The sequence below is a fragment of the Odontesthes bonariensis genome, chromosome 4, assembly GCF_027942865.1.
Source record: "Odontesthes bonariensis isolate fOdoBon6 chromosome 4, fOdoBon6.hap1, whole genome shotgun sequence".
Classification (NCBI taxonomy): Eukaryota; Metazoa; Chordata; class Actinopteri; order Atheriniformes; family Atherinopsidae; genus Odontesthes; species Odontesthes bonariensis.
This window is the reverse complement of record NC_134509.1, coordinates 36,085,616-36,112,464: the sequence shown is the minus strand read 5'-3', so window position 1 is coordinate 36,112,464 and position 26,849 is coordinate 36,085,616. Positions and strand designations below refer to the sequence as shown.

The following is a 26,849-nucleotide window of genomic DNA, read 5'->3' as shown; positions in this document are numbered from 1 at the left end:
GTACGACGAGTTCTCCGCTCATATCTACGATGCTTTCTACGACGGCTTGATAAATGAGGGCCAATGTTTTTTACTATCATCTTTTTGTATCATCTACTTTTTCCTTACATGTTGTAGCCTTAGTTGCTAATTCATTAGCAAAACAAATCAAACCTGGAATAGATTAAATATTTTAAACCGACGTTTAGGTTTCTTTCACTACATTTAGCTCACGTTTCACTCTTGACTATATTCTCATTCACATCGTTACAAAGTCTGCTGTTTGTGCAGTTAGTTTTCAGTATTGGTGCAATTTCAATTTTGAACTCAACTAAGAGGTTAACCTTTTAAACGTGTTTCAACTTTAGTTACATAAAAGGATTTAATAAATATTAATTATGTCATGATTAGGAAGAGATAAACATCACTTCTAAGGTAGACATTGCTTGGTTATTTTTAAAGGTTGAAATGAATAAAAAAAACTGAATAGAATCTCACACTTCACCTTTTTTATAACTTCCCTGCCAAATTTGGACTGAAGCTGCCCCCGTGTGGTTGCAATTATTTACTGCAAGTTACTGAGGAGCAAAATAATAAAGCACAAAAAGAAATATATATATATATGAATATTTCTACAGCTGAAAGTGAGTCTGGTGTATAATTGCAGCACCAAAGGAATATGAATTTTAGACTGTACATTGGCGATGATCGGGTGGTGTTGCAGTTGGGTGTGATCACATAGCTCAACTTGTAAAGGAAAAAACGATAAAGAGACGCCAAAGACACATGAAAGAGGCTTGAGTTGGTCATCAGTTTCCTTATTGTTTTACTGAAGGTCATTTTTTGTTACAGTTTCCTCAAAGCTAGTTGTGTTATCTACCAACAGAGATATTCTCTTGGTGTCTTACAGACAAAGGAGGCCAGGTGGTAGAGATTAGAACAGGTTTTAGTAAACCTGAAGAGGTGGCGTGATGAAACACACTGGTGTGCACTCACGCTCACACACACAGACACAGGGGTGACACACAGACACCAGCTTGGATGGTTATAATCGTGGTGGTCATTGTCTTCAGAGACGAGAGCAGCGAGCCTTTGGAGGATCTAAAAGCTGCTGTTGGCCAGCAGATGCTGACAGTCACTGAGACAGGAAATCCAGGGCGGTGTCCCGCTCCTCAACCAGCTCTGCCGCTGTGGCATCCATCTTTGCTCGGGAAAAATCATTAATGGAGAGTCCATTGACCATTTTCCAGGTCTTGTTCTGTGAATGACATGAAAAGGGATAAGTCAGCTTTGAGGTATGTTCTCCATTTATGCATGCACTTAAGATTTTCTTATCACCTGTTTGTTTTTATATTTCATATTACAGGCAAGTGACTCCAAGAATCCAAAGTAAAATATCTTGAAAAAAATTAGGAAATTCAAAGTGCTTCTGAGTTGATAAAAGCTAATAAGAATACATTCTTAAATGGAAGAGAGAAAAAAAAAATGAATCAATGAATTTTAATCACCAACTCTGCCAACATTTTCCCCCTTTTTTTTTTACAGCTGAAATCAACCAATTCGTCGAGTGCTCAGTTAATTCCAGATGTATTTAAATGTAAATGTAAATGTACTTTATTTATACAGCCCTTTACAGACAATACTTACGGTGTACCAAAGTGCTTTACAGCAGGTAATAAATAAAGAGAAGAATAAGTAAAAACAAAACAATTTAGTAAGTTAGTGTTGAAAAACACCTTTATGTGATGCCTGGTGAATGAATACCATGACACAAATGTAGCAGGAGAGAGGGGATGCTATCAGATATTTGCAGCAGAAGAGATAAGTGTACATGATCTTCAGTTGAATATCCCCATTGTTTCGTTTTGTTTGTTTTTTTAAAGGCAGCCCTGCCCAACAACAGTGCCTGTATCCATTTCATTAAACACAAATTATGGATTGGTTTTCTAAAAATGGTATTAACTCACCTTGATCTGAACAGGGAAGGAATAGATCAGGTCCTCTGGGATGCCGTAGGAGTTTCCAGTAGCGTACACCCCCATAGAGATGAACTCACCCTGTCAGGAAAAAGACAAATAAATCCCAATAAGTCTTTTTACTAAACAAATTATGTCATTTTTCTGCTGCTGCTTTCTCATATCGAATTCAGAATGAAGTAGGACATTTTCAAGTTGTGATCATCTTCTGCTCAGATTTTTTGTATTAAATGAGAAAAACATGTATTTTAAAGGGGCTTCTGTTGTTCAGCAGCAACACAAATTCACACCACAGTGCAAATCAAAGCCACTAAAATGTTACACTTTTTACAGTCCCCATCTAGCACACTGAAATGCAACAATTAAATTTTTCTCAGTGGCTTCTGTCAAACTGAAGAATTCAGATCTGGCATCCGCCCAGAGGTCCACACCGACCTCCTTGGTGCCAAACCAGATGTCCTTCATGTGGTCGCAGATGGCCTTGGCGGCAGACATGGCGCTGGACAGCTTCCTGGCCTTGATAACAGCAGCACCGCGTTGCTGCACTGTCTGAAGGAGTGAGAGGAGAAGGTTTAAATGAAGAACTCTGTTGTATCTAATTTCATTCTCAATTTAGGTGAGAGGCCGGACACTCACAGAGATGAAGTCTCCTCTGAGCCAGGCGTCGTCCTTCACTATGTCATAGGCAGCCGACTCAGCGCCTTGGATATTTATCTTGGCGTGGTGGACGTCGGGGTACTGAGTGGAAGAGTGGTTCCCCCAGATGATGACGTTCTTCACCTTGTCGGAGGACACGCCACAGCGCATCGCCACCTGCAGATTAGAGAAAAAAAACATAAGTGTTCTCTTAATGCATAGACAAATATCAATGTGATGATTTTGCCTATGATATAATAACCAGTGTGTGACTCCAGAGAAATATTGTAGCACACATTAAGGGTAAATATAAAATAAAAAAGTGCTACACAATCATCAGTGACACTATGAAGCAGCTTATGTAGCACAGCTGCATTACATGGGCCAAAACATCAGGACAGACTCTATGAAGTAAACACTCCAATCAGCCAAGCGTTGAAAGCACTGACATGTAAAATGAGTGGCACTGCTCATCTTGCTACAATGTCTTGTTCTGCTTTAAAAAGTTGTATCCTGGCATTCACGTGGATTCGTACAGGGGGTACATTTGAATAGACTGAAAAATACCCTATTGTCTTTTATAAGCACTTTTCCTTGACTTCACTGGAAAACATCATGGTGGTAGGGAAAAATAGCAGGAGAGACTCTTAAGAACTTAGGAAAGGACGACCATGGTGTAAATCCATTCAACCAACAGGCTGTGATGTGGATCTAGAGTTCCGAATTTACAGTTGTTCAAAGAGCTGAACTATTGTTAAAAACAGGCTTTTTAAAAAATGCTTTACACCATCTGGTTACATTTTAGAGGGTAAACATAAATACAATGCTACTTGAGTCCACCTTGAACACATTCCAACACATTAGCCCACATTCATTTGCAATTTTGCTGATATGTACTCCATAATATCTTATGTTCTGTCACAGAGGCTTTCTTATGTATATTGTCTTATTATGATGAGATAAAAAAAAAAAAGAAATTAAAAAAAGAGACGATGGCATAATCAAGGTTGGGAATGAAACAAAAACTCACAAAAGTAACATACATTTTTGTCAATAAGAAAGCTCAAACTCACCCTCCTGCCCTTATATGTATTTACACCCTTACTTGCTTTTTATTCCTGTCAATGTCAAATGAAAACAGTACCAAAGTGAAAACTGTTGTGTACCTGTGAGCAGGCTCTGTTGTGGTCCAGTCGGGTCAGGCAGGAGAAGTTCTCCTTAGGGATAGATGGAGCGGACTTGGAGGCAATCAGACAGTTTGTGTTTGCTGGGTTTCCAACCACCAAAACCTGACAGGATGATAATCAAACATCCCTATTAAACAGACAACAGGTTTGATTACTCTGCGATGATTGCTTCAGCATTCAGAGAAAAAAAGTTAGAAACTCATGATTCAGATCTATATTTATATGAGAGCAAAGACGAAAGCAACTCTGTTATAAACTCTATATAAATAGTGACCTTAGACGTTAGCCACAAAAATATGCACCTCCAGACAAAATGTCTACTGCTGCTCTTCTCTGCCATTTCCCCACAATCCTTGTCAACAAAATGGAAAACAGACAGACTGACTTGTAGGGATCCAGCAATTTTAGCAAAAACAACAGAGTAAGAGTCCCCAAACTGAAATTAATCTCCCTTTTGTCTTCTTTGATTTACTCAAATGAAAATTTTGATCAACAAGTTGTTGTTTTTTTAGAATCTTTTGGACACCCTGGACCATTTGGAAGGTAATTTTAATTACCAGAACATGATAACAAGGAGAGTGATGTCCAAATGGGTTACTTTGTCAGTAACTGTTCAGCAAAACACCCAGATCCAACACATTCAGATGCTGTCAGATCTTCCTACAGGGGTAAAGCATTCTTCTATTACAAAAACCACAAGTTGGCTTGTACAGGGTCTCTGCAGGTTTCAACAAGTCAAATTTATGACTTTTTAAGACTTTTTTAAGGCCATAATTAATACAAATTAAGACACATTTCACAGCCATACTGGCAAAAAGGAGGCTTGGAATTACTTGCAAAACAAGTCTTTTCCACACTTAAAACGTTTTCTCCTTGCCAGTATATGACTGGTGCTTAGCTACCGTGTGAAGAGTCCAGAGCACCTCCGCTTTTAGTGTGGGCGTAGACCCAAACGCTGTCCGGAGGTCAACTGGAGTTGTAGTTGCGCTGGACCACGATGATCCAGATCCTGATGTGGAATAACACTGGCTGATGGAAAGCGTTTGTTGCTGGCATTTTAAGACCGCTTTATGCATTTGAGATTTGGCATGGGAATCCAAAGCCTTGATGGCCAATGTGCCAAGTTTCAAACTTTTCTTGCACAAGGTGTTGTGTGCTTCATAAATATATCCATCTACCGGCTTCAACCATGAGGTAAACTGTTCGTTCTGAAGCCACAAATTGTCAAATTTGCATTAACCCATCTTAAACAAAGTCACGGCGCTGCTAGCAACCACGAACAGCATACTATATAGCAGGTTGTGCTCAATAAATTCGGATCGGGCTGCACAGGTACTTTAGTTCCGTTATAGCGTCCTCAAATATCGAAACAATTAAAAGCAAGACTGAAGTTTATACATTTGTTTTAAATAAAAGTCAGGTCAATACATTTTTAAGACCTTTCAAAATCAGATTTAAGACATTTTTATGAGATTTCAAGAGAATTTTAGACATTTTAAGGCCTTAAATTCAAATGATTGGATTTCAGACTTTTTAAGACCCCGTAGATACCCTGCTTGTAGGATAGAAAGTTTAGGCTCCAACTCTACATTTTGCCCCGCAGATCCCATCTTGGTACGGCCTAATGCAAATTACTATCAACTTATCCATTCAGGTCGGCAGTTTCCATCCACTCCGTTAATCCCACTGACTCTTTTCACACATTATACTATCATAGACTTTTTGTTCACTCTGTTCACAAACTAGCTACATTTAACAATATATTGATCCAAAAAACAATTATTACCAGCTATTAAACAAACATTAAAATCTAAATCTTAACAGCATGTGGTTTTCTACAAATAAAATTAAGTAAAATATTTAGAATGAAATTTTGGCTCTTACACTATTACTTCTTTATCAAACAAGTATTGCAGGAACTCAGTATTCATAAGTTGAGTTGATGCTGGATTTATGTCCATGACAAAACCAATAAATAGTCAACTTTGTTTTTTGTTTTGGTCATTTAACACTTTTGTTTTACAGAAAACTGTCTTGCATTATTAAAATTTTTCATTATAACTGCTAATAACCTCCCTCGGTGTTGATGTTAAACTGTTTTACTTTCCCCACAGATTCTCTGCATGTGAAACTTGACCTCAAGAAAGACTCTACCTCTTTCATCACACTGATGTTGGGCCTCACAGAGGACTTTGGATCATTGAGGCCCCACTTCTAAATTACTGCTAACACATTTTCGTACATACTACAAATAACTAAGGGCCTGCAGTGGAACTTTGATCCAGCGGCTTTGAAGGCCTGATTTGAACTTTAACTCAACATGAATTTGCAAGCAGCTAAGTTAACAGCAGAGAAAATGCTGGCTTTGTGAAGCGAAAGACTTATTCTGGTGAGGGGACATGCTATGTAAGCACTTTTATTTCCTGTGCAGGACAGCTGCAACTAACTTCTTAAAAAACAAATCTGGAAGTAAAGAGAAAGAGTACGGAAAAAGCACATTGATTCCTGACATCATTAAACTTGAGGGATCACCTTCACGGTCTTCTTGGCATACTTGTCCAGGGCGGCTCCTTGCGTCTTGAAAATGGCCACGTTAGCCTTAAGGAGGTCCTTTCTCTCCATCCCCTCTTTTCTAGGCATGGAGCCCACCAAGATGGCTGCGTCAATGTCCTTGAAGCCCACCTCCACCTTGTCAGTGGGGATGACCTCTGTGGGGAAAGGACAGGGAGGAGTCTTTCATTCCTCAGAGCATACTGAGGCCTTGTCCACACGTAGCCGGGTATTTTTAAAACCGAATGTTTCCCCCCCTCCGTTTATAAAAAAATCTGTATCCACATTACCTCGTTTTCGAAAAAAACACCTTCCACACATAACCGAACATCTGCGTTTTCACCTGTCTTGACAACCCAAATGCATTTGCTGTTTTGCGCAATCTGCCCTCGTCAGCTAAATAATAAAGTGTGCACGCCACTTTTTTGAGCACACGGACAGGTGATCTTATGACAGTGGACTGCCCCTCGATATGAGGACGTAATAATTCCGACAGCGACAGGAGTGAGGAGTACGACTTGGGCGTGTAAAATCAAGGCTGTAAACAGCGCCTGCACAATAATAACCACCACAGTTCTCAAGGCATCCATGCTTCTTCAGTAAACAAAGGTCGCACTTTAGACTTTTAAGCAGATTTGTTGTTGTTTTGGCGCATATTGTGACGTTCGAAAACGCAAATCTCCGGTTATCTCTGTCTACACGCAGCTGCATAAACGGAGTTTTCAAAAATCTTAACTTTGCCCGGAGTTTTTAAAAACATTCGTTTACGGTGCGTTTTTATGCGTTTTCATGTGGATGACAGGTCCAAACGTAGAAAAATATATTCGTTTTAGCAGATACCCGGCTACGTGTGGATGGGGCCTGATAAGGAGAAGGTAATGAACCCAAGAACTCTCTGTATAAATTATGTTCATGACGTCTTGTCAAATTGATCGTGCTGTTTATTTTGATAAACTGTTCTGTATGTGGTATTGGATTCACTCCCACTTTCACTTGTAACAGCAGGCTTAAAACTTTGTTAACCTGAGATTATTTCAGAGCAGAGAAAGTCTGTCTTCAAGATAAATTCCTGCCACCTCAGCTGATCCCAACGATAACATACTATTAGCTTTTTAAACATAAGCTGGCAGCAATCACAGTGGACTTTATTCGGAGTTGATATCTACTCTGTTCATTGTTGTCCCACAACTGCTCTGATTGGCTACTGTGGTGCCAACCACCAGCCAACCAGAAGCCATATTTTAGACACTCCTTCTCCCTGCATACAGCAGCAGAGTAGAGGTTTCAGAATTGAACTTCTGAAGGACAAAGAACACACACACACACACACACACACACACACACACACACACACACACACACACACACACACACACACACAGCGTGTACTACGTTCCAAATGAAACCCAATCTCTTCTGCTGGGATAAATTTCATTACAATGGTGTGAAAATGGCTGAATGGATGGATGTTAGGATACAGACACAGTGTAGGCTCACCCCGGAGTAGAGGTAGCGCGCAGTCCTGCAGCTCCATGACGACTCCATCCAGCACTGGCAACATGGGGGGGATGTCCAGCAGGATCAAGATGACTGGCTGTTGGTGGAACAGAGAACAGAGATGTCTACATACTGAACAATGAAGACGTCAAACATGGGGGGAGAAGAAACTGATCACAGTCAGATAATCACAGAACAAAGAAGGTGTGGGACTACTAAATCTACACTTGTAAGACTGTTTTTCATGTAACAGCTGTAATCATGTAATTAATGTGAGGTCAATGGTGAAAGACTGAGAAAAAGTTGGTGGCTTTTTGAGCAATGAATAAAAAGACCTTTAGGTGACTTTCAATGTGTTTTAAACAAAAATGCTCCTGTGAAATTGGGTTTTTAAAACTTTACACAAAGTAGTTCAACAACATCAAAGACTCTTAATTTAAAAGAACCACATCTCATTCAAATAACTTTGCTCCTCTAATCCAGAATGTTTCCAGTGGGAGGGTTCCTCCAGTTTTCTCATAAAGTTGTAGGTGAATACATTTTGAAAAACACTGTTCCAGTTTTCAAGGACAATGGCAGAGCAGCTAAACATTTAAAGTGAACACAAGCTCCTGATAAATACAAGAACAAAGTTTAAGATTTCAAACTGAACCTCATCATCATTTTATCCTTATTATAAGGCTGTCAGCATGGGTGCGTCATTAAAATCTTACATTTTCCTTTTAATTTGAACCATAATCATGATAATAGTCATTTTCTTTTTTACCCCTCTGAATTACTGAGATAAGTGTACATCCCACCAGTGAGCATGTTCACTATTCATGGTAATTCCATTGCATAACAGAACCACACAGAGCTTTGCACAGCTTTTGGTGCTGCGATGCGACAAAGGGGTGTCTGCAACTGCTCCTAAAAGATTATATAACCAAAGCTCAGGATGAGTCTTACCTGGTCCTTTCCGAACACATCTCCCTTTGCGATGCTGTACAGCAGGGAGTAGGCAATCTGGCCAGCAGCGCCGGTCACCACAACACGGATTGGTTCTGCCTGGGGGCAAAGAAACAGGCTTGGTTCATTTGGGTCACCAGCCTAAATATATCAAAGGAGGCAGGAAAAGATGCAGCAGTGGCAAGCAGAGCAGGGTTGCTCTGTGGGTCATTTACTGTGACATAAACTTCATATATGGATTTTCTTCCCTACCAAGTAAGGGGAGTTTATTTAAAAGATGGGAGGCCACGGGTTTATAAAGCCATTATTAGAGACTCCTACTGCTGTGGAAGTCAGCCATCTGCATGAAGAAGACTTGCCACCAAATTCCAATGACCTTGCATACAAGCATGAATACATTAGTCACTCAGTTTAATTATGGACTTCGGCAGACATGGTCGATGTCCCTCTATAATTCGGCATTCGTGCAATGAATTAATCGGCAGATAAACTTCATTCACAGGGCTCTCAAGTCTCACGCAATGAGCGTGAGACACACGCATTTCAACAAGTTCACACGCTCACACGCCACACATGCCATTTCTCACGCTGAGAAATGATAAACTTCGTCGCACAGAAATTATAATGGCCTATACTATAAACGAGTCAATGGCAGGTGCGCTCGTACAGCTCAGAAGCTGTCTTGATTTAGCAACCCATCGGAAAATCACAAAATAGAATTTCTCAGCCAATCACAAAACAGAATTTCTTGTTGCCGGGTGAGGTCTGCAATAGCTTTAAGCTGCAAGCACGCGTTCCATGAATGCACAGCAGACATAACCTTTATGCTCTGAATGCGTGCAGAAGTTGTAGACGAGCTGGAGGTGGAAGAGAACCGTCAGGATCTTCAGCAGGTCATATCTTCATTTATTTTAATCTTTTGTTAGTTACTATAGTTTTCCTACTCCTTGTAAAAGACCAATACCTGCCGATTAAAGTGTTCGTTGGAGTAGTAGGCCTAAATATTCAGCACACACCCTTTGACATGAGCAACTTAATGAAAAATGAAAAATATGTAGGAGTGTAATTAGGCTTCCGTGGTTAATTCTTTTCAAAGGTGACTGGTATGAGCAGATTCCAAAGGCTATCTACAATTGCCAAACTGATATTAGTTCTGCCACACTGAAATGCTGATGCAGAGAGGGTTTTTTCCATGGTGGGGCTTAATAAAACCAAGACCAGGAACACGTTGGCTCTGAATGGAACTCTGTCATCCATCATGACTGTGAAAATGGCTGTGCTTTAAATGGGAGCCCCCAATATCAGTCATCAAGCATCAAAATCTGCCACAAACACTTACAACAACACTCATAAAAAAATTTTGTTTGTTAAGACTTTGCATACCTAAAACAATTTATTTTAAAATATAGCAGAATTTAGGGTAAAAGTGAAGAGCTGTGATTTTGGTATAAATAAAACAATTGTTCTTTAGCTAGTTTATGGCGATGGAATACTGCAAGGGACCAGCCCCCCCCCCCCAAAAAAAAACCCGAAAGAACCCCCCCCCCTGCGCACACGGCCCGGCCCCAGCCCCGCCCGAATCTCACTCCAAGCAAACTTGAAAACTTGAGAGCCCAGATTAATGGAAAACAAGTGCCAGTCATAATGTTTCTCGTGTATTAAGAAATATTATTGCGGTACATTATAACGAGCTGAAACGTGTCAAGGGCCGTTCACTGTTCGGTTTGCGAGCCGAGATTCAACCTGCCGAAGCATTTATCCTGATTGGTTAACACGACAGAGAAAAGAGAAGGAATGATATGTCATCTGACGCCACGCCATCGCCTGCTCCTATTAAAATGGATGCAGCTACATGAATTAACTGCCGGCAGGCGGGTGGAACTCTCCGGGTCCAAGAAACCCGCACTACTTGCTCATGATGCTTCATTTCCGTGTTTTCATTCAACCCCAAATTCACATTTCCACGATGTAACTGCGCAACAAACTACGAATGAGAACTCTGTCCTTGAGCTTTGTAAGATGAACGCAGCACACAGAGAACCTCAAGAAAAACACCCCCAACAACAGCATTTTTACAAAAAGTGAGATGTGATGATGTCTCCTTGTCAGCATCAACTATTAATGTATGACACTGCACACAATTCATATAATTTCGTCAGAAAATCACTACGAAATATGGAGCCAATAACATATCGAAATGTTTGCAATCAGACACTAGGCTACATAGGAAATAACATTTTTTTTTTTTTTTTTTACCATATTTGCTAGCGGTTGAAGATAGATTCGTCCAGCGGCTGTTCTCCCTGCTCAGAGACGGACTAGATCAGACGAAAGGGTCACCTCTATCTGTGTATTGTAAAGTCGGGCGGTGAAATAACTCCCACCACTTAGCATGGGACTTGTAGTCATCTTGACATACGAAGACAGTCTTTTGAACCTAACCAAATTGACAAAAAGAACACATTCTCCCATGATGCATCACTCCTTTCAAACCGCGCCCACCCGTGTCACAAATGGTAGACGATTTTCTGAAAAGTGTTCTTTTTTAGGAGAGCATCTGGAAGCTGTGCATTTGGCGGCGTGTAGTGGCTGGTAGCGGAATTACACCACTTGTACTGCAGTACGACACGTTTGAGACTTGAGCATCAAAGTAACTGCAAATTGCTCAATGATTTATATTACACAAAAGAATGTCCAAAATCCAAAATCCAAACTCTTTACAATAATAACAATACTCTCCAGTCTCAATCCAAATCTCCAACACTGCCCCAACAAACCATTTTGCCTCCCTTTTAAAACCCTACCCTTAGTCAAATGACCAATAAGACCAAACCATTAACAGGTAGGTTAAAATATTTACATAATTATCAATAAATCATAAATATGTACAACATCCATTATTGCAATATATACACAATATAATCACCTATTTACAAACCCCTAAACCAGTGGTTCCCAAACTGTGCACACTGGTGTGCCGTGGGATTTTGAGACAATTATACGTTATTATTGCAATATACAACTACACAAAAATAATTATTTTTAATTTACTATATCAGTACTTTGTATGCACTAATTTCATAATACAGAGGCAAACTCTATACCTAAAAACAATCATTTAAAAAAAAAAAAAAATCCCCAGAGAACCCCATATTTCACTGTTAACGCAGTTGCGCAGGTGGGAATTATGAGACTGTGACACATCAAAGGCTGAAGGACAACATTAAAACAGAGAAAGAGGGAAAATGGAGCGCTTTCTTGTGCGGAGCAAACCACCAACCACCAGTGCAGAGACTGCCGACAACCCACCACCGAAACAAAAGAGAAAAAAACTGTCAGCTGACAGTATCATGAAAGTTACCCGTCTTATGGCTTCAGTAGCACCGGGGGTGTCAACAATCCTCAGCCCGAGTGCGTCTTGTTGGGAGAAGTTAGCTAATGCTAACTTAATTGCATTAGCTGTCAGCTAATGCTTCTGCATCATAGTACCCAAGCATCTCCCACCACGCGATTGAGCAACTTCTTCCTTTCCCCACTATCTACCTGTGTGAGTTGGCGTTCTCTACTCTGGTTCACATGAAGAACAACAGGAAGTCACGGCTCTCGGTTGAACAGGACTTGTGAGTGGCCCTCAGCTCAGTGCCACCGAGGATTAAAGGATAAGACCGGTTTTTTGACATTGGGCACTTGATTTCACATTATAACATGATGTTCTACTCACCCCTGCTTGTTGTTGAACATTTGGAGCTGTTCCGAAGATATTCGCGAGGCGTCTGGCTGCTCTCTTGAGATATTCGGCCATGAAACGGTTTCCTATGGGCAAGCTTATACAGGCACAAACTATGCTGTTTATAATTTATTAATTACTCTACACTAGCACTGATAACGTGGAGGTGCGTCGCTTACTTAAAAAAATCCGGGTTATTGTCATTTTGATTTTTTTGTCGTAAAGTGGGTGTTACTGACGTCCTCGTCGTGCTACTGCCACAGACAGCCCACAGACCTGCTGCCTATTTATTCATTCGGCTAAAATTCAAAATTAGTAACCCGGATTTTTTTTAGTAAGCGACGCACCTCCGCGTTATCAGTGCTGGTGTAGAGTAATTAATAAATTATAAACAGCATAGTTTGTGCCTGTTTAAGCTTGCCCATAGGAAACCGTTTCATGGCCAAATATCTCAAGAGAGCAGCCAGACGCCTCTCAAATATCTTCGGAACAGCTCCAAATGTTCAACAACAAGCAGGGGTGAGTAGAACATCATGTTATAATGTGAAATCAAGGGCCCAATGTCAAAAAACCGGTCTTATCCTTTAAAGAAATCTGCGTGCCCCGACAGGCACATGTATCTCACTAATTTGTAAGTAGGCAAAATATTTACAATAGCACATGTTTCAATGCTGATTGCTGAAATGTTGCATTTATAATTTGTAGTTTAGGACCGTGGACAATGCAGCTTCCTTGCATTGACAGTTCTCTGTGCAGAATTTCTGCTGAGTTTCCTTTGCCTCATTTTAATTTTGTGACCTGTCTGGTTTAAATGAATGTGTTGCTACTTTAAAGGTGGGGTTTGTGATGTTTTCTGGAGCATTTTTTATCATATTGTCTGAAAACCTCCACACGACCCCATTGCACCCACTAAAATAGAATGTTTGGAAAAAAAACTAAATCTTTTAGTCCATTGTAGAGGGTGTAGCAAGAGGAAATGTCTGACCAATAGAAGTAATGAGAGTTACTTCTATTGGATTCTGACACGCCAATCAACCGTCAGCCCCCCTCCCCCCTGCGTTCACAAACTCGTGACTAGTTCATGTGTTTTGAAGGCGTGGTTTCGAGGGGTGGGCTGAAGGGAGAGGCAAGGTTGTGGATTTTCAAAAATATAGCTTGCAGGAACCGTTTTTCCAAGATCTCAGACCCCACCTTTAATGAAGCCTAATTTGATAAAGTTTCATATTCATTTTTGAAATATTTCATTAATAAATATTTCATGAGTAATATAGTTGTCTTTGTCACATTTTATTTGGCATTAGTAAATGGTTATGCACATTTACAGATTTTTTACATGATAGGAGTGATAACACGTGTTATAGGGGGATATTTTGCACAATATGTGTGCCTTGAGATTTTTACTTGTCCTTGGGCACAAAAAGTTTGGGAATCACTGCCCTGAACCATTACTTAAAGGTAGGGTAGGAGATCCTGGATTTTGAGTCCAGCGAAGCTGCATTTTGAAAATACGCAGGTAAAAAGTCCCAACCCTTTTCTTCACTTTCCCCCCCGATGGCACGCCTCTAGAGTACATGAACGCGCACGAGCACGAAGGTGCACGAGCGCTGTTCTGACAGCAAACATCGATCGTTGCCGTATTTAGTATTTAGTATTTAGTATATGCTAACTATACGTTTAACAATGCTAGGTGCTAGCCAAGCTGGCTCTAGTTTAGCTTCCTGCCAAGCTTCTGGACGCGTAATACGTTCACGGAGCAGGGTACGCGCACAGGGGGAAGGAGCGGGAGGGAGGAGCAGATTGTCGTTTGATAGACGGCATCAGTATACTGTTTTTCCTAGAGGCCACTAAAACTTTTCATATTTGTGTCAAAACTTTTAATTAATTGGTTGCAATGGGGGTGTGAAGAGTATTTCAAGCAATATGTAAAAAAATGTTCCAGAAAAAGATCCCCTACCCCACCTTTAACACCCAAAACACATATACATGAATAAACATCTTTAAACATTTACACACTCCCCTACTCCCCCAGTCCTACTTACTACTGTCCTCCGGAACCATATTTAAGGGGTCATGTCCCCGGGGACCTCTTTTGGTGTGACACCCCGGGAGGACAGAATAGCTGGTTGAGGTAAGTTTCGCCTTTGTTTTGTTATAGTTCATTTCAATCCGCAATTGAATACGGAGGTAACGGCGAGCGCGTCGTTACATTCCTTCTCCCCTCTACAAAGAGTCCATTACTCAATCCTCATGGACTCTTGAGACCCAGGTTGGCCTTCCCTGCCCGGTACTGCACTGTAAAGTTGTAGGGCTGCAGGGAGAGGTACCATCCGTTGAGGCGTATATTTGTACATGAACACAGCCTATCTTAGAGGTGGACTCAGAGGAACTCAATGCCTCCTTCTCAAGTCTGTCCAGTCATAACCCCTTTCATCACAAGTAGCCCATGCTCCACTGCCACCATCTTCTACCACAACTGCATTATCATATACAGTTTTAAACAGTATGAACCCTCACTGTATGGAGCCCCTAATACAACAATACCAGACTTTAAAATGGATAATACAAGGAATTTAGCACATCTGAGACTTGTATTGGACATCTCTTTAACCTAATATGTCTAGTTTAGTGGTAAATATAAATATTACATCCTTCTTGTTGTCATAGTCCACTCCTATAAAGCTACAATGCAGGCCCCCAAGGTGCAGTATTGTTATTCTCACCAACTGACACGGAGTGAGATGGTAGCAGTTCTTACATCACCTGATGTTGAAATGGGAGATTTTCTGAGTATTTCCTCACGTGTCATTTTGTTAGTATGTTGATTTTGCTGGACGGTTCTGCAGCTGGACGGTCACCTGCTGCTCTTGTGTTGAGCAGACTAAACATGGAGAAGCAGCATTTAGCTGTTATGCTGCAAACAAGTGGAACAAACTGCCAGTGGAGATTAAACTTTCACCAAATGTAGACATTTTTAAATCCAGGTTAAAAACATTTCTTTTCTCATGTGTCTGCATGAAATCTGCACGCTTGTTTTTAAATTAATTTAAATTCTTTTATTTGTTTCTCTTTATATTCTTTTATGTATTTTTAATGCTTCTTACACTCCCTGCTGCAATGCTTTTGTTTTATGTGAAGCACTTTGAATTGTTTTGTACATGAAATGTGCTATACAAATAAATTGCCATAATATCTAAGGGAGAGATTTTTTAATTAATTTACGAGGGAAACTGACTGTACATCTCACATCTGATTTACAGCCCTCTGATTTTTTTAATGTAAACCATAATGGCAAGATTGAGAATTGATTTTTTTTTTTTTTATGCAAGTCACTCAAGTTTCATAGCGCTACAGAAGGTGAGCCAATCACAGATAGCAAGACTGTCCCCACCAATGACACGCCGTCTTTGAGAGAAGAAACTGCGGAAGGGGAAAATTAACCCTTTGTTTCCCGAATGCTGTGAAATTTCCCATTCAAAATTGGTATGGACATTTTAAACGTATCCAAATATTGGTATGGACACGTCCATAGCGTCCATACACAATTTTACGTCCGTGGAGCTGCTGCTCCTCCTCATCAAAAGGGGATACAGCTGAGGTACTTGGGGCATCTGGTTTGGGATTATATATATCCTTTCTGACCCGGGAACGCTGGGAGAGTGTCGCTGGGGAAGGTTTCTCGCCAGAAGCCGTTGCCTCTGCGACCTGACTTCGGGTAAGGGGAAGACAAAATGGATGGATAATAAATGCTACTAAAATAAATAAATAACTTATGATAAAATAATTGAATAGCATGTGAAATAAATACAATTTTTCTTTTATATTTATTTTGACTTCGTCTGACATTTAATTTCTTTTTAATTGAAATTTATTTGTATATGTACTGTACACACCTCTCTGCTATTTCCCCAGTGCACTGTCTCCCCCTATTTACTTCCCCAAACCCATTTATTTCCATGTTTCTTTTTTTTACATTTCCCTGTCTACGTTTTTACATTTTCAAATGAGAGGCCTATTTCATGAACTTACAGCTAACTTGAAGCTAACAGCATTAGCGGCTAACTTAACTTGCAGTCAAAAAAACGGTGCAGTCAGTCGTGCAGCCTGTATTTTTGTACAAACTTTATAAACAACTTTTGTATTTCAGGCAGACCAGTCAGTAACTAAGAGAGCACAAACTGTCTCAGTCTTTTAATTAACAAGTCATCTGTATCATAGTTTTCGTTTTGCCACTTTCAGTTTCAGGAACAATCTTTCGTTTCATGATCTATGCAGTCTGATAATCAACCAATAGGTGACCAACTGAGCCCATAACAGACTTTGAAATAATATCCCTTTTTGGATAATGAGGCAGAAATGCATAGACATTTAGATTTTTTTTGTATTTATTTCGGATTATGACATTTTCAGTACTCCATACTTGTGATGTTCTGGTTATGTTTTCCATTTCTCTGTGGACAGGAATCTTTTCTTTTTTCTTGTTTTAGTAAACTATGATGTGTGAATTATTTTAGATATCAAGCAGAGAAAAATTCAGTTTGGACCTGAGTGTGTTTGCCTTAGGCAAAACATCCATCCACAAATATTTGTGTTGTTGAGAGAAACTCCAAAAGCATTTTGCAGACAAGGGAACCAGAGCTACAGAAAAAGATTGGTACTTACCAAACAATCATCCAGTATATCCAGTGCAGTATATTTCAACAGTTCAGTTATGCTATGTCTTGTCACAGCAGCTGAACTCCAGTGTGTGGGTGCTGGCTGTTGTGGATTCTCTAATGGTACCTCACGGGAATCTGTAGTACATAAAGACTGCTTGTAACTGACCTACTTTGTAACCTGCTTTGATGGCCAAATCTGATTGAGTTGGGCTTTAAGTCCCACAGAGAAAAGTAGGTCTTTCTGGGCTCCACTCCCTCCTCAATCAATCACTGAAATGTAAGCATTAATATGCTGCTTTGGTTGGTTAATTTATTTGACTACAATTGATATTTACTTAAACTATATTTTTAATGTAGTCTGTGGTTTGTTTTTCTATTTGTAATTTGCATTATCTAATTACACTACAGTAACACTGGCATAATATGGAGGGATATATTTTAAAGTTTTAAACCTTCGACTGAGACTTTTTTTTTTAAACTGAGCCTCAATTAATGTTTAAAAACTCATAAGGCAAGAAAAAGCACTCAAAAGCCTAATTCCTTCCACTTAATTGCGATGTCAACTTGTAATATGGACTGCCCGAAACTGCCTCATAAACCTAGCATTCTTGAAAACTTCTAGACAAGTCTTGAAATGAGGTAACATTACCAAAAACGCAAATTACAAAGTGGTATGCAGAAAATGTTTTTCCCCCATTATACAACAGCTTGTTACGACAATACATAATTGTATTCTACATGGATTATCTACCTCTCAGGATATTTTGGAAGTAGTTTGACGCACTTGTATTTTAAATGATGCTTCAATTTCTTGAGGGTTACAGATCTAGGTATGGGTGTGGCCCCCTCCCTGACATCATGGATTATAGACTATTTGTCTGCCAGACCACAGTATGTCAGAATGGGGAGATGTGTTTCTGGAACACTGGAATGCAGTACTGGGGCTCCGCAGGGTACTGTTTTGGCTCCTTTTCTTTTCATCCTGTACACATCAGACTTAAGGTACAACTCAGAGTCCTGCCACATACATTCTGATGATACAGCTGTTGTGGCATGTGTGCATGGTGGACAGGAGAAGGAGTACAGGGACCTTGTGGAGGCCTTTACTGACTGGACCAAAAAGAACTGTTTGCTCCTGAACACTGCCAAGACCAAAGAGCTGGTGGTGGACTTCAGGAGATGTAAAACCCCATACCAGTCAGTCTTCATTGATGGAGGGGAGATATAGACTGTTCAGACCTGCAAATACCTGGAGGTGGTGCTGGATAATAAACTGGAGTGGTCTGCCAACATAGAAGCAGTGTACAGAAGGGGCCAGAGCTGTCTCTTCTTCCTGAGACGGAAGACGGACATTGAAGGACTTCAATGTTTGTAGTGATATGATGTGCATATTTTATCACACTATCATTGAGATGACAATGCTGTTGTTTGCTGGGGGAGTTGCACGACAGACAAAAACTGTAGGCGCCTGGACAAACTGGTAAAAAGGCTGGTTTTGTTGTAGGCAGAAGGCTGGACCCTCTCAGTGCTGTGGTGGAGCAACGGATGAGGAAGAAATTGTATTCCCTTTTGGAGAACAATAAACACAGCATTGTGGCAGGACACAGGAGCAGCTGCAGTGAGAGGCTCATCTCTCTGCGCTGCAGGACTGAGAGGTTCAGGAGGTCCTTTGTTCCCACAGCCATAAGGCTTCTTCTCAAATTGATTGCTTGATTTTTTTTTTTTGATTGATTTATTTCTTTAGTCATTTCTTCTTATTATTATTAGTTAGTAGTAGTATTTTTTATTAGAATTTGTATTATTATTGTTCTTGTTAATATACAATCATTGTAAATTTTTTTTTTTTAGCTACTTGACTAATTTGAATTTAAGGTGAATAAAGTATTTTTCTATTCTATTCTTAATTTATGTTCAACTCTATTAAGATCTCAACATGGAATTTCAATTGGTTTGAGGTTTGACTGGGTCACAACAATAACTTTATTCTGTTTTAGCCATGCTGTTAATTAATTGTTGTCTTTAGAACTATTCTCCTGTTGCATGACCCAATATGTGCCAAGTGTCACCTGTTGGCCTTATATACTCCATGACATTGACATTGAGATGATGTTGGAATCTCTGGTATACTGAGGAGCTTGTGGCTAAATGACTGCAAGGTGCTAAAATGCCTGTACTATAAACCAGGATTGGTGAGGTAACTTCAGGTTCAACCACAAAAGTAGTTGAATTCTTACCAGGGTGTATCACCACTGCAATTTATGCTTGATACCTAATCTACTCCGAAGCAGGATAAGAGATCAGAACATGGGGGGACTGCCTCTCATAATGTCTTATTCACTATAGCAAACATTTTTATCCAAAGCGATATAAGTGATAAATACATACTAGAGGGCAATGCAGAGTTAAGGATTTTACCCAAGGATACTGTAAGACCGTGTCAGTCCAAAGACAGTAATGCTGGAGTTTGCTCCTGATAATGTTAGGATCTGGGTGTGTTTAGTGGTGTTTTTGGACTTCTTAGTTATTGGTTCTATTATTTTTATTCGGTGCTCTTAGTTCTTTCTTTATTAGATCAGTTTTTGTTTCACCTTAGCTCTGTTTCTCCTAGTATTCAGTTATTTTTAATTACTCCTTGTGTGTTCTTTGTGTTAGTTAGATTATTTCTCCGTTATGATTCTAGCATGTTTTTAAATTTGCCTTAGATTAATTTTCCTAGTTAGTGTTCTCTCCCTCACCCCCTGTGCCATCTCTCTCTCCTCAGTCTGCGTTCTGCCCTCTGCTCTCTTCACTCACACCTGCATCCTGTCAGTAATCAGCCACCGGTTCCTTGTTTAGTAATCAACCTCCCCAGTATATGTATCATTCTAGTTCCACCACTCCTTGCCGGATCCTTGTCTTACTTCCCATTGCCACCACTGTCTAGTTCCTTACATACCCTTTTCTTCACTTTCCCCCCCGAAGGCACGCCTCTAGAGTCTGCTCTTGGTTTTGTTCCTGTGCTCTGACTCCTTGTGTTCCTTGTGTTTTTGTATCATCATTACTTTAATTAAATCTTCAAAATCTACTCACCACCTCTGACGTTGTCTGCATTTGGGTCCAACTCTACAACTCTTAACATGACAGAAGGATACGGCCTCACAAAGGACCTAGCAGACCCGCAGAGGAGAGCCCAGCAGCAGTGTGAGTTGGCACTAAGGGAATTATACGGTGACATTGAAATCCTGCCCTCTCCACTGCTACTGGAGGAATTGGGACTCCCGTGTGATCTGGACGCGATGCGTCAAGCGGAGTCCACACCTCCATCCTCAGGCTAGGCGTCCACTATTCCGGCACGTCAACGTAACTCGCCGGATTGGATGCCTAGTTGTCGCCGTGTTGCTACTACAGTGGGTGTGTGGGGCGTGTAGAATGGCTCCAGGAGAAAGTAAATAACTTGTGATTTTAACCAACCGAAGTTTCTCCCTCTAAAAATTTGAGTTTTGGAGGGAAATTAATGTGTATAAATCGTTAGCAATGGAACATTATTTCATATTGTACCATGGATCCGGATCTGCGAGCGAGGAGAGCTGCTGTGCTGCTGCTGCGACACAGGAGAGCACATGATCTACTGTCATTGGATAACGCACTCCGTCTGCCGTGGCAAATTTGCATAAAGTCCGGCCGAGCCCAACTTTTTGACGTGCCGCAGGTCCGCCGCTCGCCGTGCCGGAATCCCAGCATGCTTTGCGAGCACGGCGACAACGATCGGCCGGATTTCATTGAAAATGAATTGAATGCGTTGGATACGGCTTGACGTGCCGGAATAGTGGACGCCTACCGTCACCCTGACGACGCAGACGCCACCGCCGATGCAACAACATCATGGCGCCTCCGACGAGCTGGACAGACGTCTCCTCAGCCGACACTTCCTAAGCCCTTCCGGTGGATCAGTCCTACGCCGCCTCAGCCTTCCAGGTGGGTCGGTCCCAGTCCAACACCTCCTCGTGTCTCCCGGTGGGTGAACACGCGCTTCCTCGTCTCCTCCGGCTTATGTAGCAATAGACAATTCGTTTGTGGACACTTTTTCTGAGGCAGATTTTGAGGATCTGTTTCGACAGTTCAGAGAAGCAGTTTCCTTTTGAAAGCTGCTTTTGAAGTGTATGACTCGTTCGTTCAGAGGAGATTAGCCTGTTCCCGTGGCCGAGCCAGAGCCGGCTACCGGTCTCCAACCCCCCCCGAGCCGGCTAACGACCCCCAGTCCTCAGAGCTAGCTAGCGATCTCCAGCCTCCAGAGCTAGCTAGTGATCTCCTGTCTCCAGAGCTAGCTAGTGCTACCAAGCCCGAACTTGCTGGCGTTTCCAAGTCCAAGCCAGCTAGAATTCCCGAGTTTCCAAGTGTTCTAGAGGGTGCTCAGTCGAACTCGCCTCTGCCAGTCCCTGCTCCAGAGGGTGCTCAGCCGAGCTCGCCTCTCCCAGCCACGCCTGTTCCTGCCTGTTACAGCTTAATCTGCTTCCTTCGTGCCAGGACTACACCTTCTTCAGTCTCCTTCATCACCAGGACGACAGACTCTTTGGCTCCCTTCCTCGCCTGGACCACAGACTCTTCGCCTTCTTTGTCGCCAGGTCTACAGACTCTTTTTGTAGAGTGTTTTACAACCACATAACCCGAGCACCTTCTCTCAGACAACCATGAACCAATAACTCGTATAACAAATTATTCTAAAGTCAAATGTGAGACCATCTGTTTGACAGGTTTTTTTTTTTTGGCTGAAATTGGGTCATATCAGAGGACAATGATCCCAAGCACAACAGCAAATCTACAACAAAAGAATCAAGGTGTTGCTGTGGCTCCACATGAAATACTTGGGTCACTGGGAGCTGTGCATAAAACAGTGCCTCCAAACTTTGTAAAGATTGGACTAAAAAAAATTAAAAAATTACTACCACTTCTGCTGAAGGTGGCTTTCCCACATTGTTGCCATGTCTTTCTGTTTTTTTCTATCACTTTGTGCATTATATTAAAGCAAAAATATTCTCTTATCTCTTATTGATTTTTAATTCTGTGTCAGAATGCAACAAAGGATTATGGGTTACTTGGTTTTTATTTTGTGTAGATGCCATTGAGAACTGTTTGTAGTAATATAACAATGTAAAGTTTTATTGAGCTTTGCAGGAGTTGAATGTATAGTACAGTTGATGACAAAAGATTTACTCAAAATAAGCTTAACCTTAAAAACCCTTGTAATCCAAATTGCAAACTTAAATCCATTTCAAGAATCGTAGCGGACTCACTGATAGATAAGAAAGTCACCATAATTTGTCATCCTCTGAAGAACACGTCAGCCATTCTAGAATAAGTAATTTGTCATAAAGTGCCATAATTTGTGTTCTGCCACTTTAATGGTGTCTCAGACATCATTGGAAGACATGGTAAGGACTACAAATAGTCTAGAATGCCTTGAGAAACTCATGAAAAACTGATGGAACCCATACAAAAGACACTTCTAACAAAGCTAGGACAATTTCATATTGAATATAACAGTTTATAAGGGTAAATGTTAATGTAAATCTTTTCAACAATTCAATCATTTGGCAGATCATTTTAGTAAATATACAAAAACTTCTCTGCGGTATTACGACTCAAACAATTTGTTTTGGATCTCAAAATAAAATGAAGACTCTATCCAGTATCACCACGTGTATCTCCTCAGGGATGGGAATTTTTACGATTCCAATTCCATTTATGATTCTGCTTAACGATTCGGTTCTTTATCGGTTCCCTTATCGATACTCATTTGGAGAAAAAGGACAACAAACCGGTCGATTAGCATCAACTTTGTTTAGTTTAGAAGTAACACGAGCCATGACCTTACAAACCCAACAATGGTGAGGTCCACATTCGTCTATCATGGCCTGGGTAATTTAACTCTTCCCTGCTCTGGTGAAAGGAGAAGCTGGAGGTAGACGTGAACTGGGGGTAGTACCACCAGCCTCTGGCTCTGAGCCAGTGCCTCTCATGATTTCATCTAAACGTAATGCATGAGAAGGCATTAATTTAACCTTAACCATTACTAATAGCAGGTTTTATAATGAGGCATATGGCGAACATGATAGGCAGTGTTTGTTTGTTAGTTTGTTAGTTAGTTAGTTAGTTAGTTACCTGCAGTGTTAGCTGAGGACATGCTAATGTTGCTAACGTTGCTGGGTTCAGATTCACCGACGTTAATCATTTATTCATAGTTATTGCATGTTGGTAGTATTTCCTCCCTTTGGTGAAATATTCACTTTACAAGTTGCCCTGTTGTCGTCTTTTTTAGGGATGTGTAATCAAACTTTCAAGCGTTTGTACCTCTTGGGCGCCATGTTTACTGTTGACTGGTGGCTGCACTGGACTCGCCACGCAACGTTGCGTGGTGACGTCATTCGCACCCACTGGAATCGATAAGGGAATCGTTTGCAAAATCGCCAAACAATTCCAAGGAATTGAAACACTGGGAACCGGTTCTCAACAAGAACCGGTTCTCGATTCCCATCCCTACTCCTCATGCAACATATTATTGGCACAAAATAAAGCTGGTATAGTTTTGGTCTTGTGAGTCTGTGTGTGTGTCAAAAAAGATGGTCCTGGTGATTATCTACTGGAGCAAGACCAATCCAAAATGTGGTTTTGAGTACTTTAGTTGGAGTTTACATGTCTGGCTTCATGTCTATGGGATTATCAATTTAATGGTGTTGCAGGTCAGCACGATGCAGATCCAGAAACTTAAAATTGTGGCTCCAAAATTAGATACTGTGTTATCTGACTTGTAATGGTCCTTGCCACTGAAAACAAAGTTCCTGTTTAGGGTCTACAGATCTCACTTAAAAATTAAAGGAAAAAAATAGTGAGATCAGTTCACAACAAAATCTCCATTTCTTTGGGGAACATTTTCAACTCGGAGTAAAAGTGGCAAGTCAAGTTAACACCCAAGACTACAGAAAGTCACTTTGGCTGGCAGCTTTAAGTTGTCAATCAGCTTGTTAACTGCTGACTGGCAGGAGTTAAATCTGTTCAGAGCTTTCTGATCTGGAGATTAGTAATATAGTAGGACAACACTAAGATTACAAACAACAGTCAGAAACTCAAGGGTCAAGTACAGAGTTTTTGCTGATACAATAAAATAAAATACATAATATCGTTCTACACTGTCTATACCTAGATTCTTCCTCACTGCGTGCTGTGTAGACCATGCAGACCGAAGTGCAGACCGAGCAGTCCCCTGCTTCTGAGCAGTAAACACGTAACAGGCGCGGCTGTCGGCAGGTGGCAGCACACGGTGATACGAAGGGAGAGAAAATAGCGCCAAGCGATTGTGAGGTCTGACTTTTTCCTGGAGAACGATTTTGTGATGCAAATGTATTACTCTTTTGAACACATATTGTTTTGAGAAGCAAAACGCTTTATTTTTGTGGCCCCAGCCAACTAGCCGGACTACCTTCGTCAATGCCAAAACGAGGCTGGAACTCGGCTCACAGCACGCAGTGGGGGGTAAGAAAATGTTCATAAACAATATTGCTAATATTGGATGTCATACAGCTTCATGTCAGAAGAGGCGAACTATCCCATTAATACAATTAAATCAAAAGTTCCAACTTTGGGTTTGAGATTGTTTTCATGACCTCCTTATTTCAACCTGCAGATATCAAGGTCAAAAGAGGCATGATTTTGTTAATCTGCTGTGGAAGAACTGGACTGTCCGGGCCAGACACTTGATCTCAGTTCGCAGCCAAAATCAATAGTTCATTTAAGCAGTTCATCTGTCACATATAGTCAGCTGTACATGCACTTTTGCTTTTGTAGTGAATGTCAAGTAACTAAACTGCTCGCTGAGGAGAAAGAAGTGAAGGTAATCGATATAGTGGATATTTTTTTTCAAAGAGACTAGAGAAAGAGGGTCGGTTTCAGCCAAGTGAAGTTTTCAGTCACCGTCATGTCTATATGCCAACCTATCAACAACATCTAGAGCCATGTTGGATCTCCAAGCTGTTTGTTGGATTCAGTTTCCTTAAAGCAAACAGAGATAAAACAGCTCAGTGGTGCTGGAACCTGGACAGGAACTGACCGTGGTGCTGATAATCTGCAGCCTGTTCTGCTACTACAGCAAGGCAGCAGCAAAGACCCAGTGCAGGAAGTTTAGTTAATCAGCCTTCAACATAAAAGCAGAATCAACTGCATAAAACAATTTTTTACATTTCTAAATCAGCAAAATGAAAATTGACACAACTATAAGATGCTTAATCAACATCTCTTTCTCTTAATCATCGTTCCTTCCAAACATTTAATATTCTAATCACTTTTATGGCTTCTATCAGCTTTCAGAGCAATGTTCCTTAAATCCAACATCCAAGATTTCAGTGGTTGGTTATTCATGCAAAGTTGTCATAGTAATGATGACTTTCTTTTTATCTAGGCTACATAAATGCAGACATTTAAGAATCTATTGACATTATTAATTGTTTAGATGTATAGTCTTATTTAGTAATGTATGCTTTATGCAATTTTGAAAACATATTGAGAAAAAGATACAAAATCTATGACAATCAGTTTTACAGATTCATCGTTGGTGTAATGTTCAACAAAAAAGTTACATTTGGGGCTTTTACTATGAAGACAACGAGCGGGTATTTTCCTATTTACTTTGTTTGGCTTCACCGTAACTCTGAACATTTTGCCAACGCTACGGAGACAGTCGCTGAATTAATAATGACCAAAAAAGTCGCAACTTGCCGAGTTCCCCTATTCATTCGAAGAAAGTGTATGGTTTCTGGCGGCCATTTTAATAGCGGAAATCTAAAGGGGGTACGCCAAGGTTAAAACAAAAAAACAACAACAAAAAACCATTGGCTATAGCCTATATTAACTAAATTACCCATCTGTTCATTACTGCAGCTCGAATACAAAATTAAGACATACACTTAATAGGGGGACAAAGTGAGTAGCGTCCTGAGGCTCAAGTTTAGCTCCAGAATTTGTCTATCATGGTGCGTTCAAGGACGCGCGGTCTCCGCAGCGGTCACGCAAGCAGACGGTTGTGCCGCTTTCAACTCACCTGCGGGGAAACCGCCCGCACCACCAGATACATGGACGTCATCAGCGTCAGCATGATCCCTTCGGAGTTCTGTTGGCTACAACAAGATAATTAGCGTCTTCTTAGACAGAAATGGTGCCGAGATTCAGCACGGGACGGAGACAGGTAGACAGAGAAAAAGAGAGAGACAGGCAGGTGCGACAGAATACTGCCGCGGAGGAAGAGACGCTTGTATCGCGCTGCCTTCTCTTGCCTCCTATGGCCGCATCCAACTCACCTCCACCCCTACCTAGCCTACACACGCGCACAAACGCACACTGCTGCAGTCGGTCTAGTCCCTTAATACGATTTTGAGGACGCAAATAGCTACTGACCGGACTGCTAAAGCTTTTCGTGTGTGGCGCATGTAAAAATCACTGCTAATGATGGAAGCAACTGTAAAATGCAAGCAAGCTCTGAGTGAAATGGGAATGGTGACGTCACTGCAGGGGGACATGAATTGGCTGCTAATCCAACCTAGGATATAAATTTTAGGTTTACAGGGGCACAGTAAAGAGTTGCAGAATCAACTCAATTGTAAGAAAACCAGACTCGGTACTGCTTTTGTTGGTGTAGAGACGTACAGATTGGACTGTTTAGGACCACACT

The 26,849-nt window shown here is 40.9% G+C and overlaps 1 protein-coding gene across 2 annotated transcripts; it reads right to left on the bottom strand.

Annotated features, from left to right (window-relative positions):
• Positions 1 to 788: 788 nt before the first annotated feature.
• On the bottom strand, positions 789 to 26,444 carry LOC142379042 (malate dehydrogenase, cytoplasmic-like). Of its 2 annotated transcripts, none has more exons than XM_075464116.1 (9): positions 26,223 to 26,444; positions 8,774 to 8,872; positions 7,826 to 7,922; positions 6,311 to 6,486; positions 3,758 to 3,880; positions 2,592 to 2,768; positions 2,391 to 2,504; positions 1,947 to 2,036; positions 789 to 1,237 (listed from the first exon to the last, which is right to left on the bottom strand). In XM_075464116.1, exons 1-9 carry the CDS (start codon positions 26,274 to 26,276, stop codon positions 1,115 to 1,117), a joined length of 1,053 nt encoding a protein of 350 aa, XP_075320231.1. In that variant the 5' UTR covers positions 26,277 to 26,444; the 3' UTR covers positions 789 to 1,114. The 2 variants fall into 2 exon arrangements, with proteins under 2 accessions (XP_075320231.1, XP_075320232.1); XM_075464117.1 differs by lacking the exon at positions 26,223 to 26,444 and adding an exon at positions 11,030 to 11,139.
• Between the last annotated feature and the right edge of the window lie 405 nt (positions 26,445 to 26,849).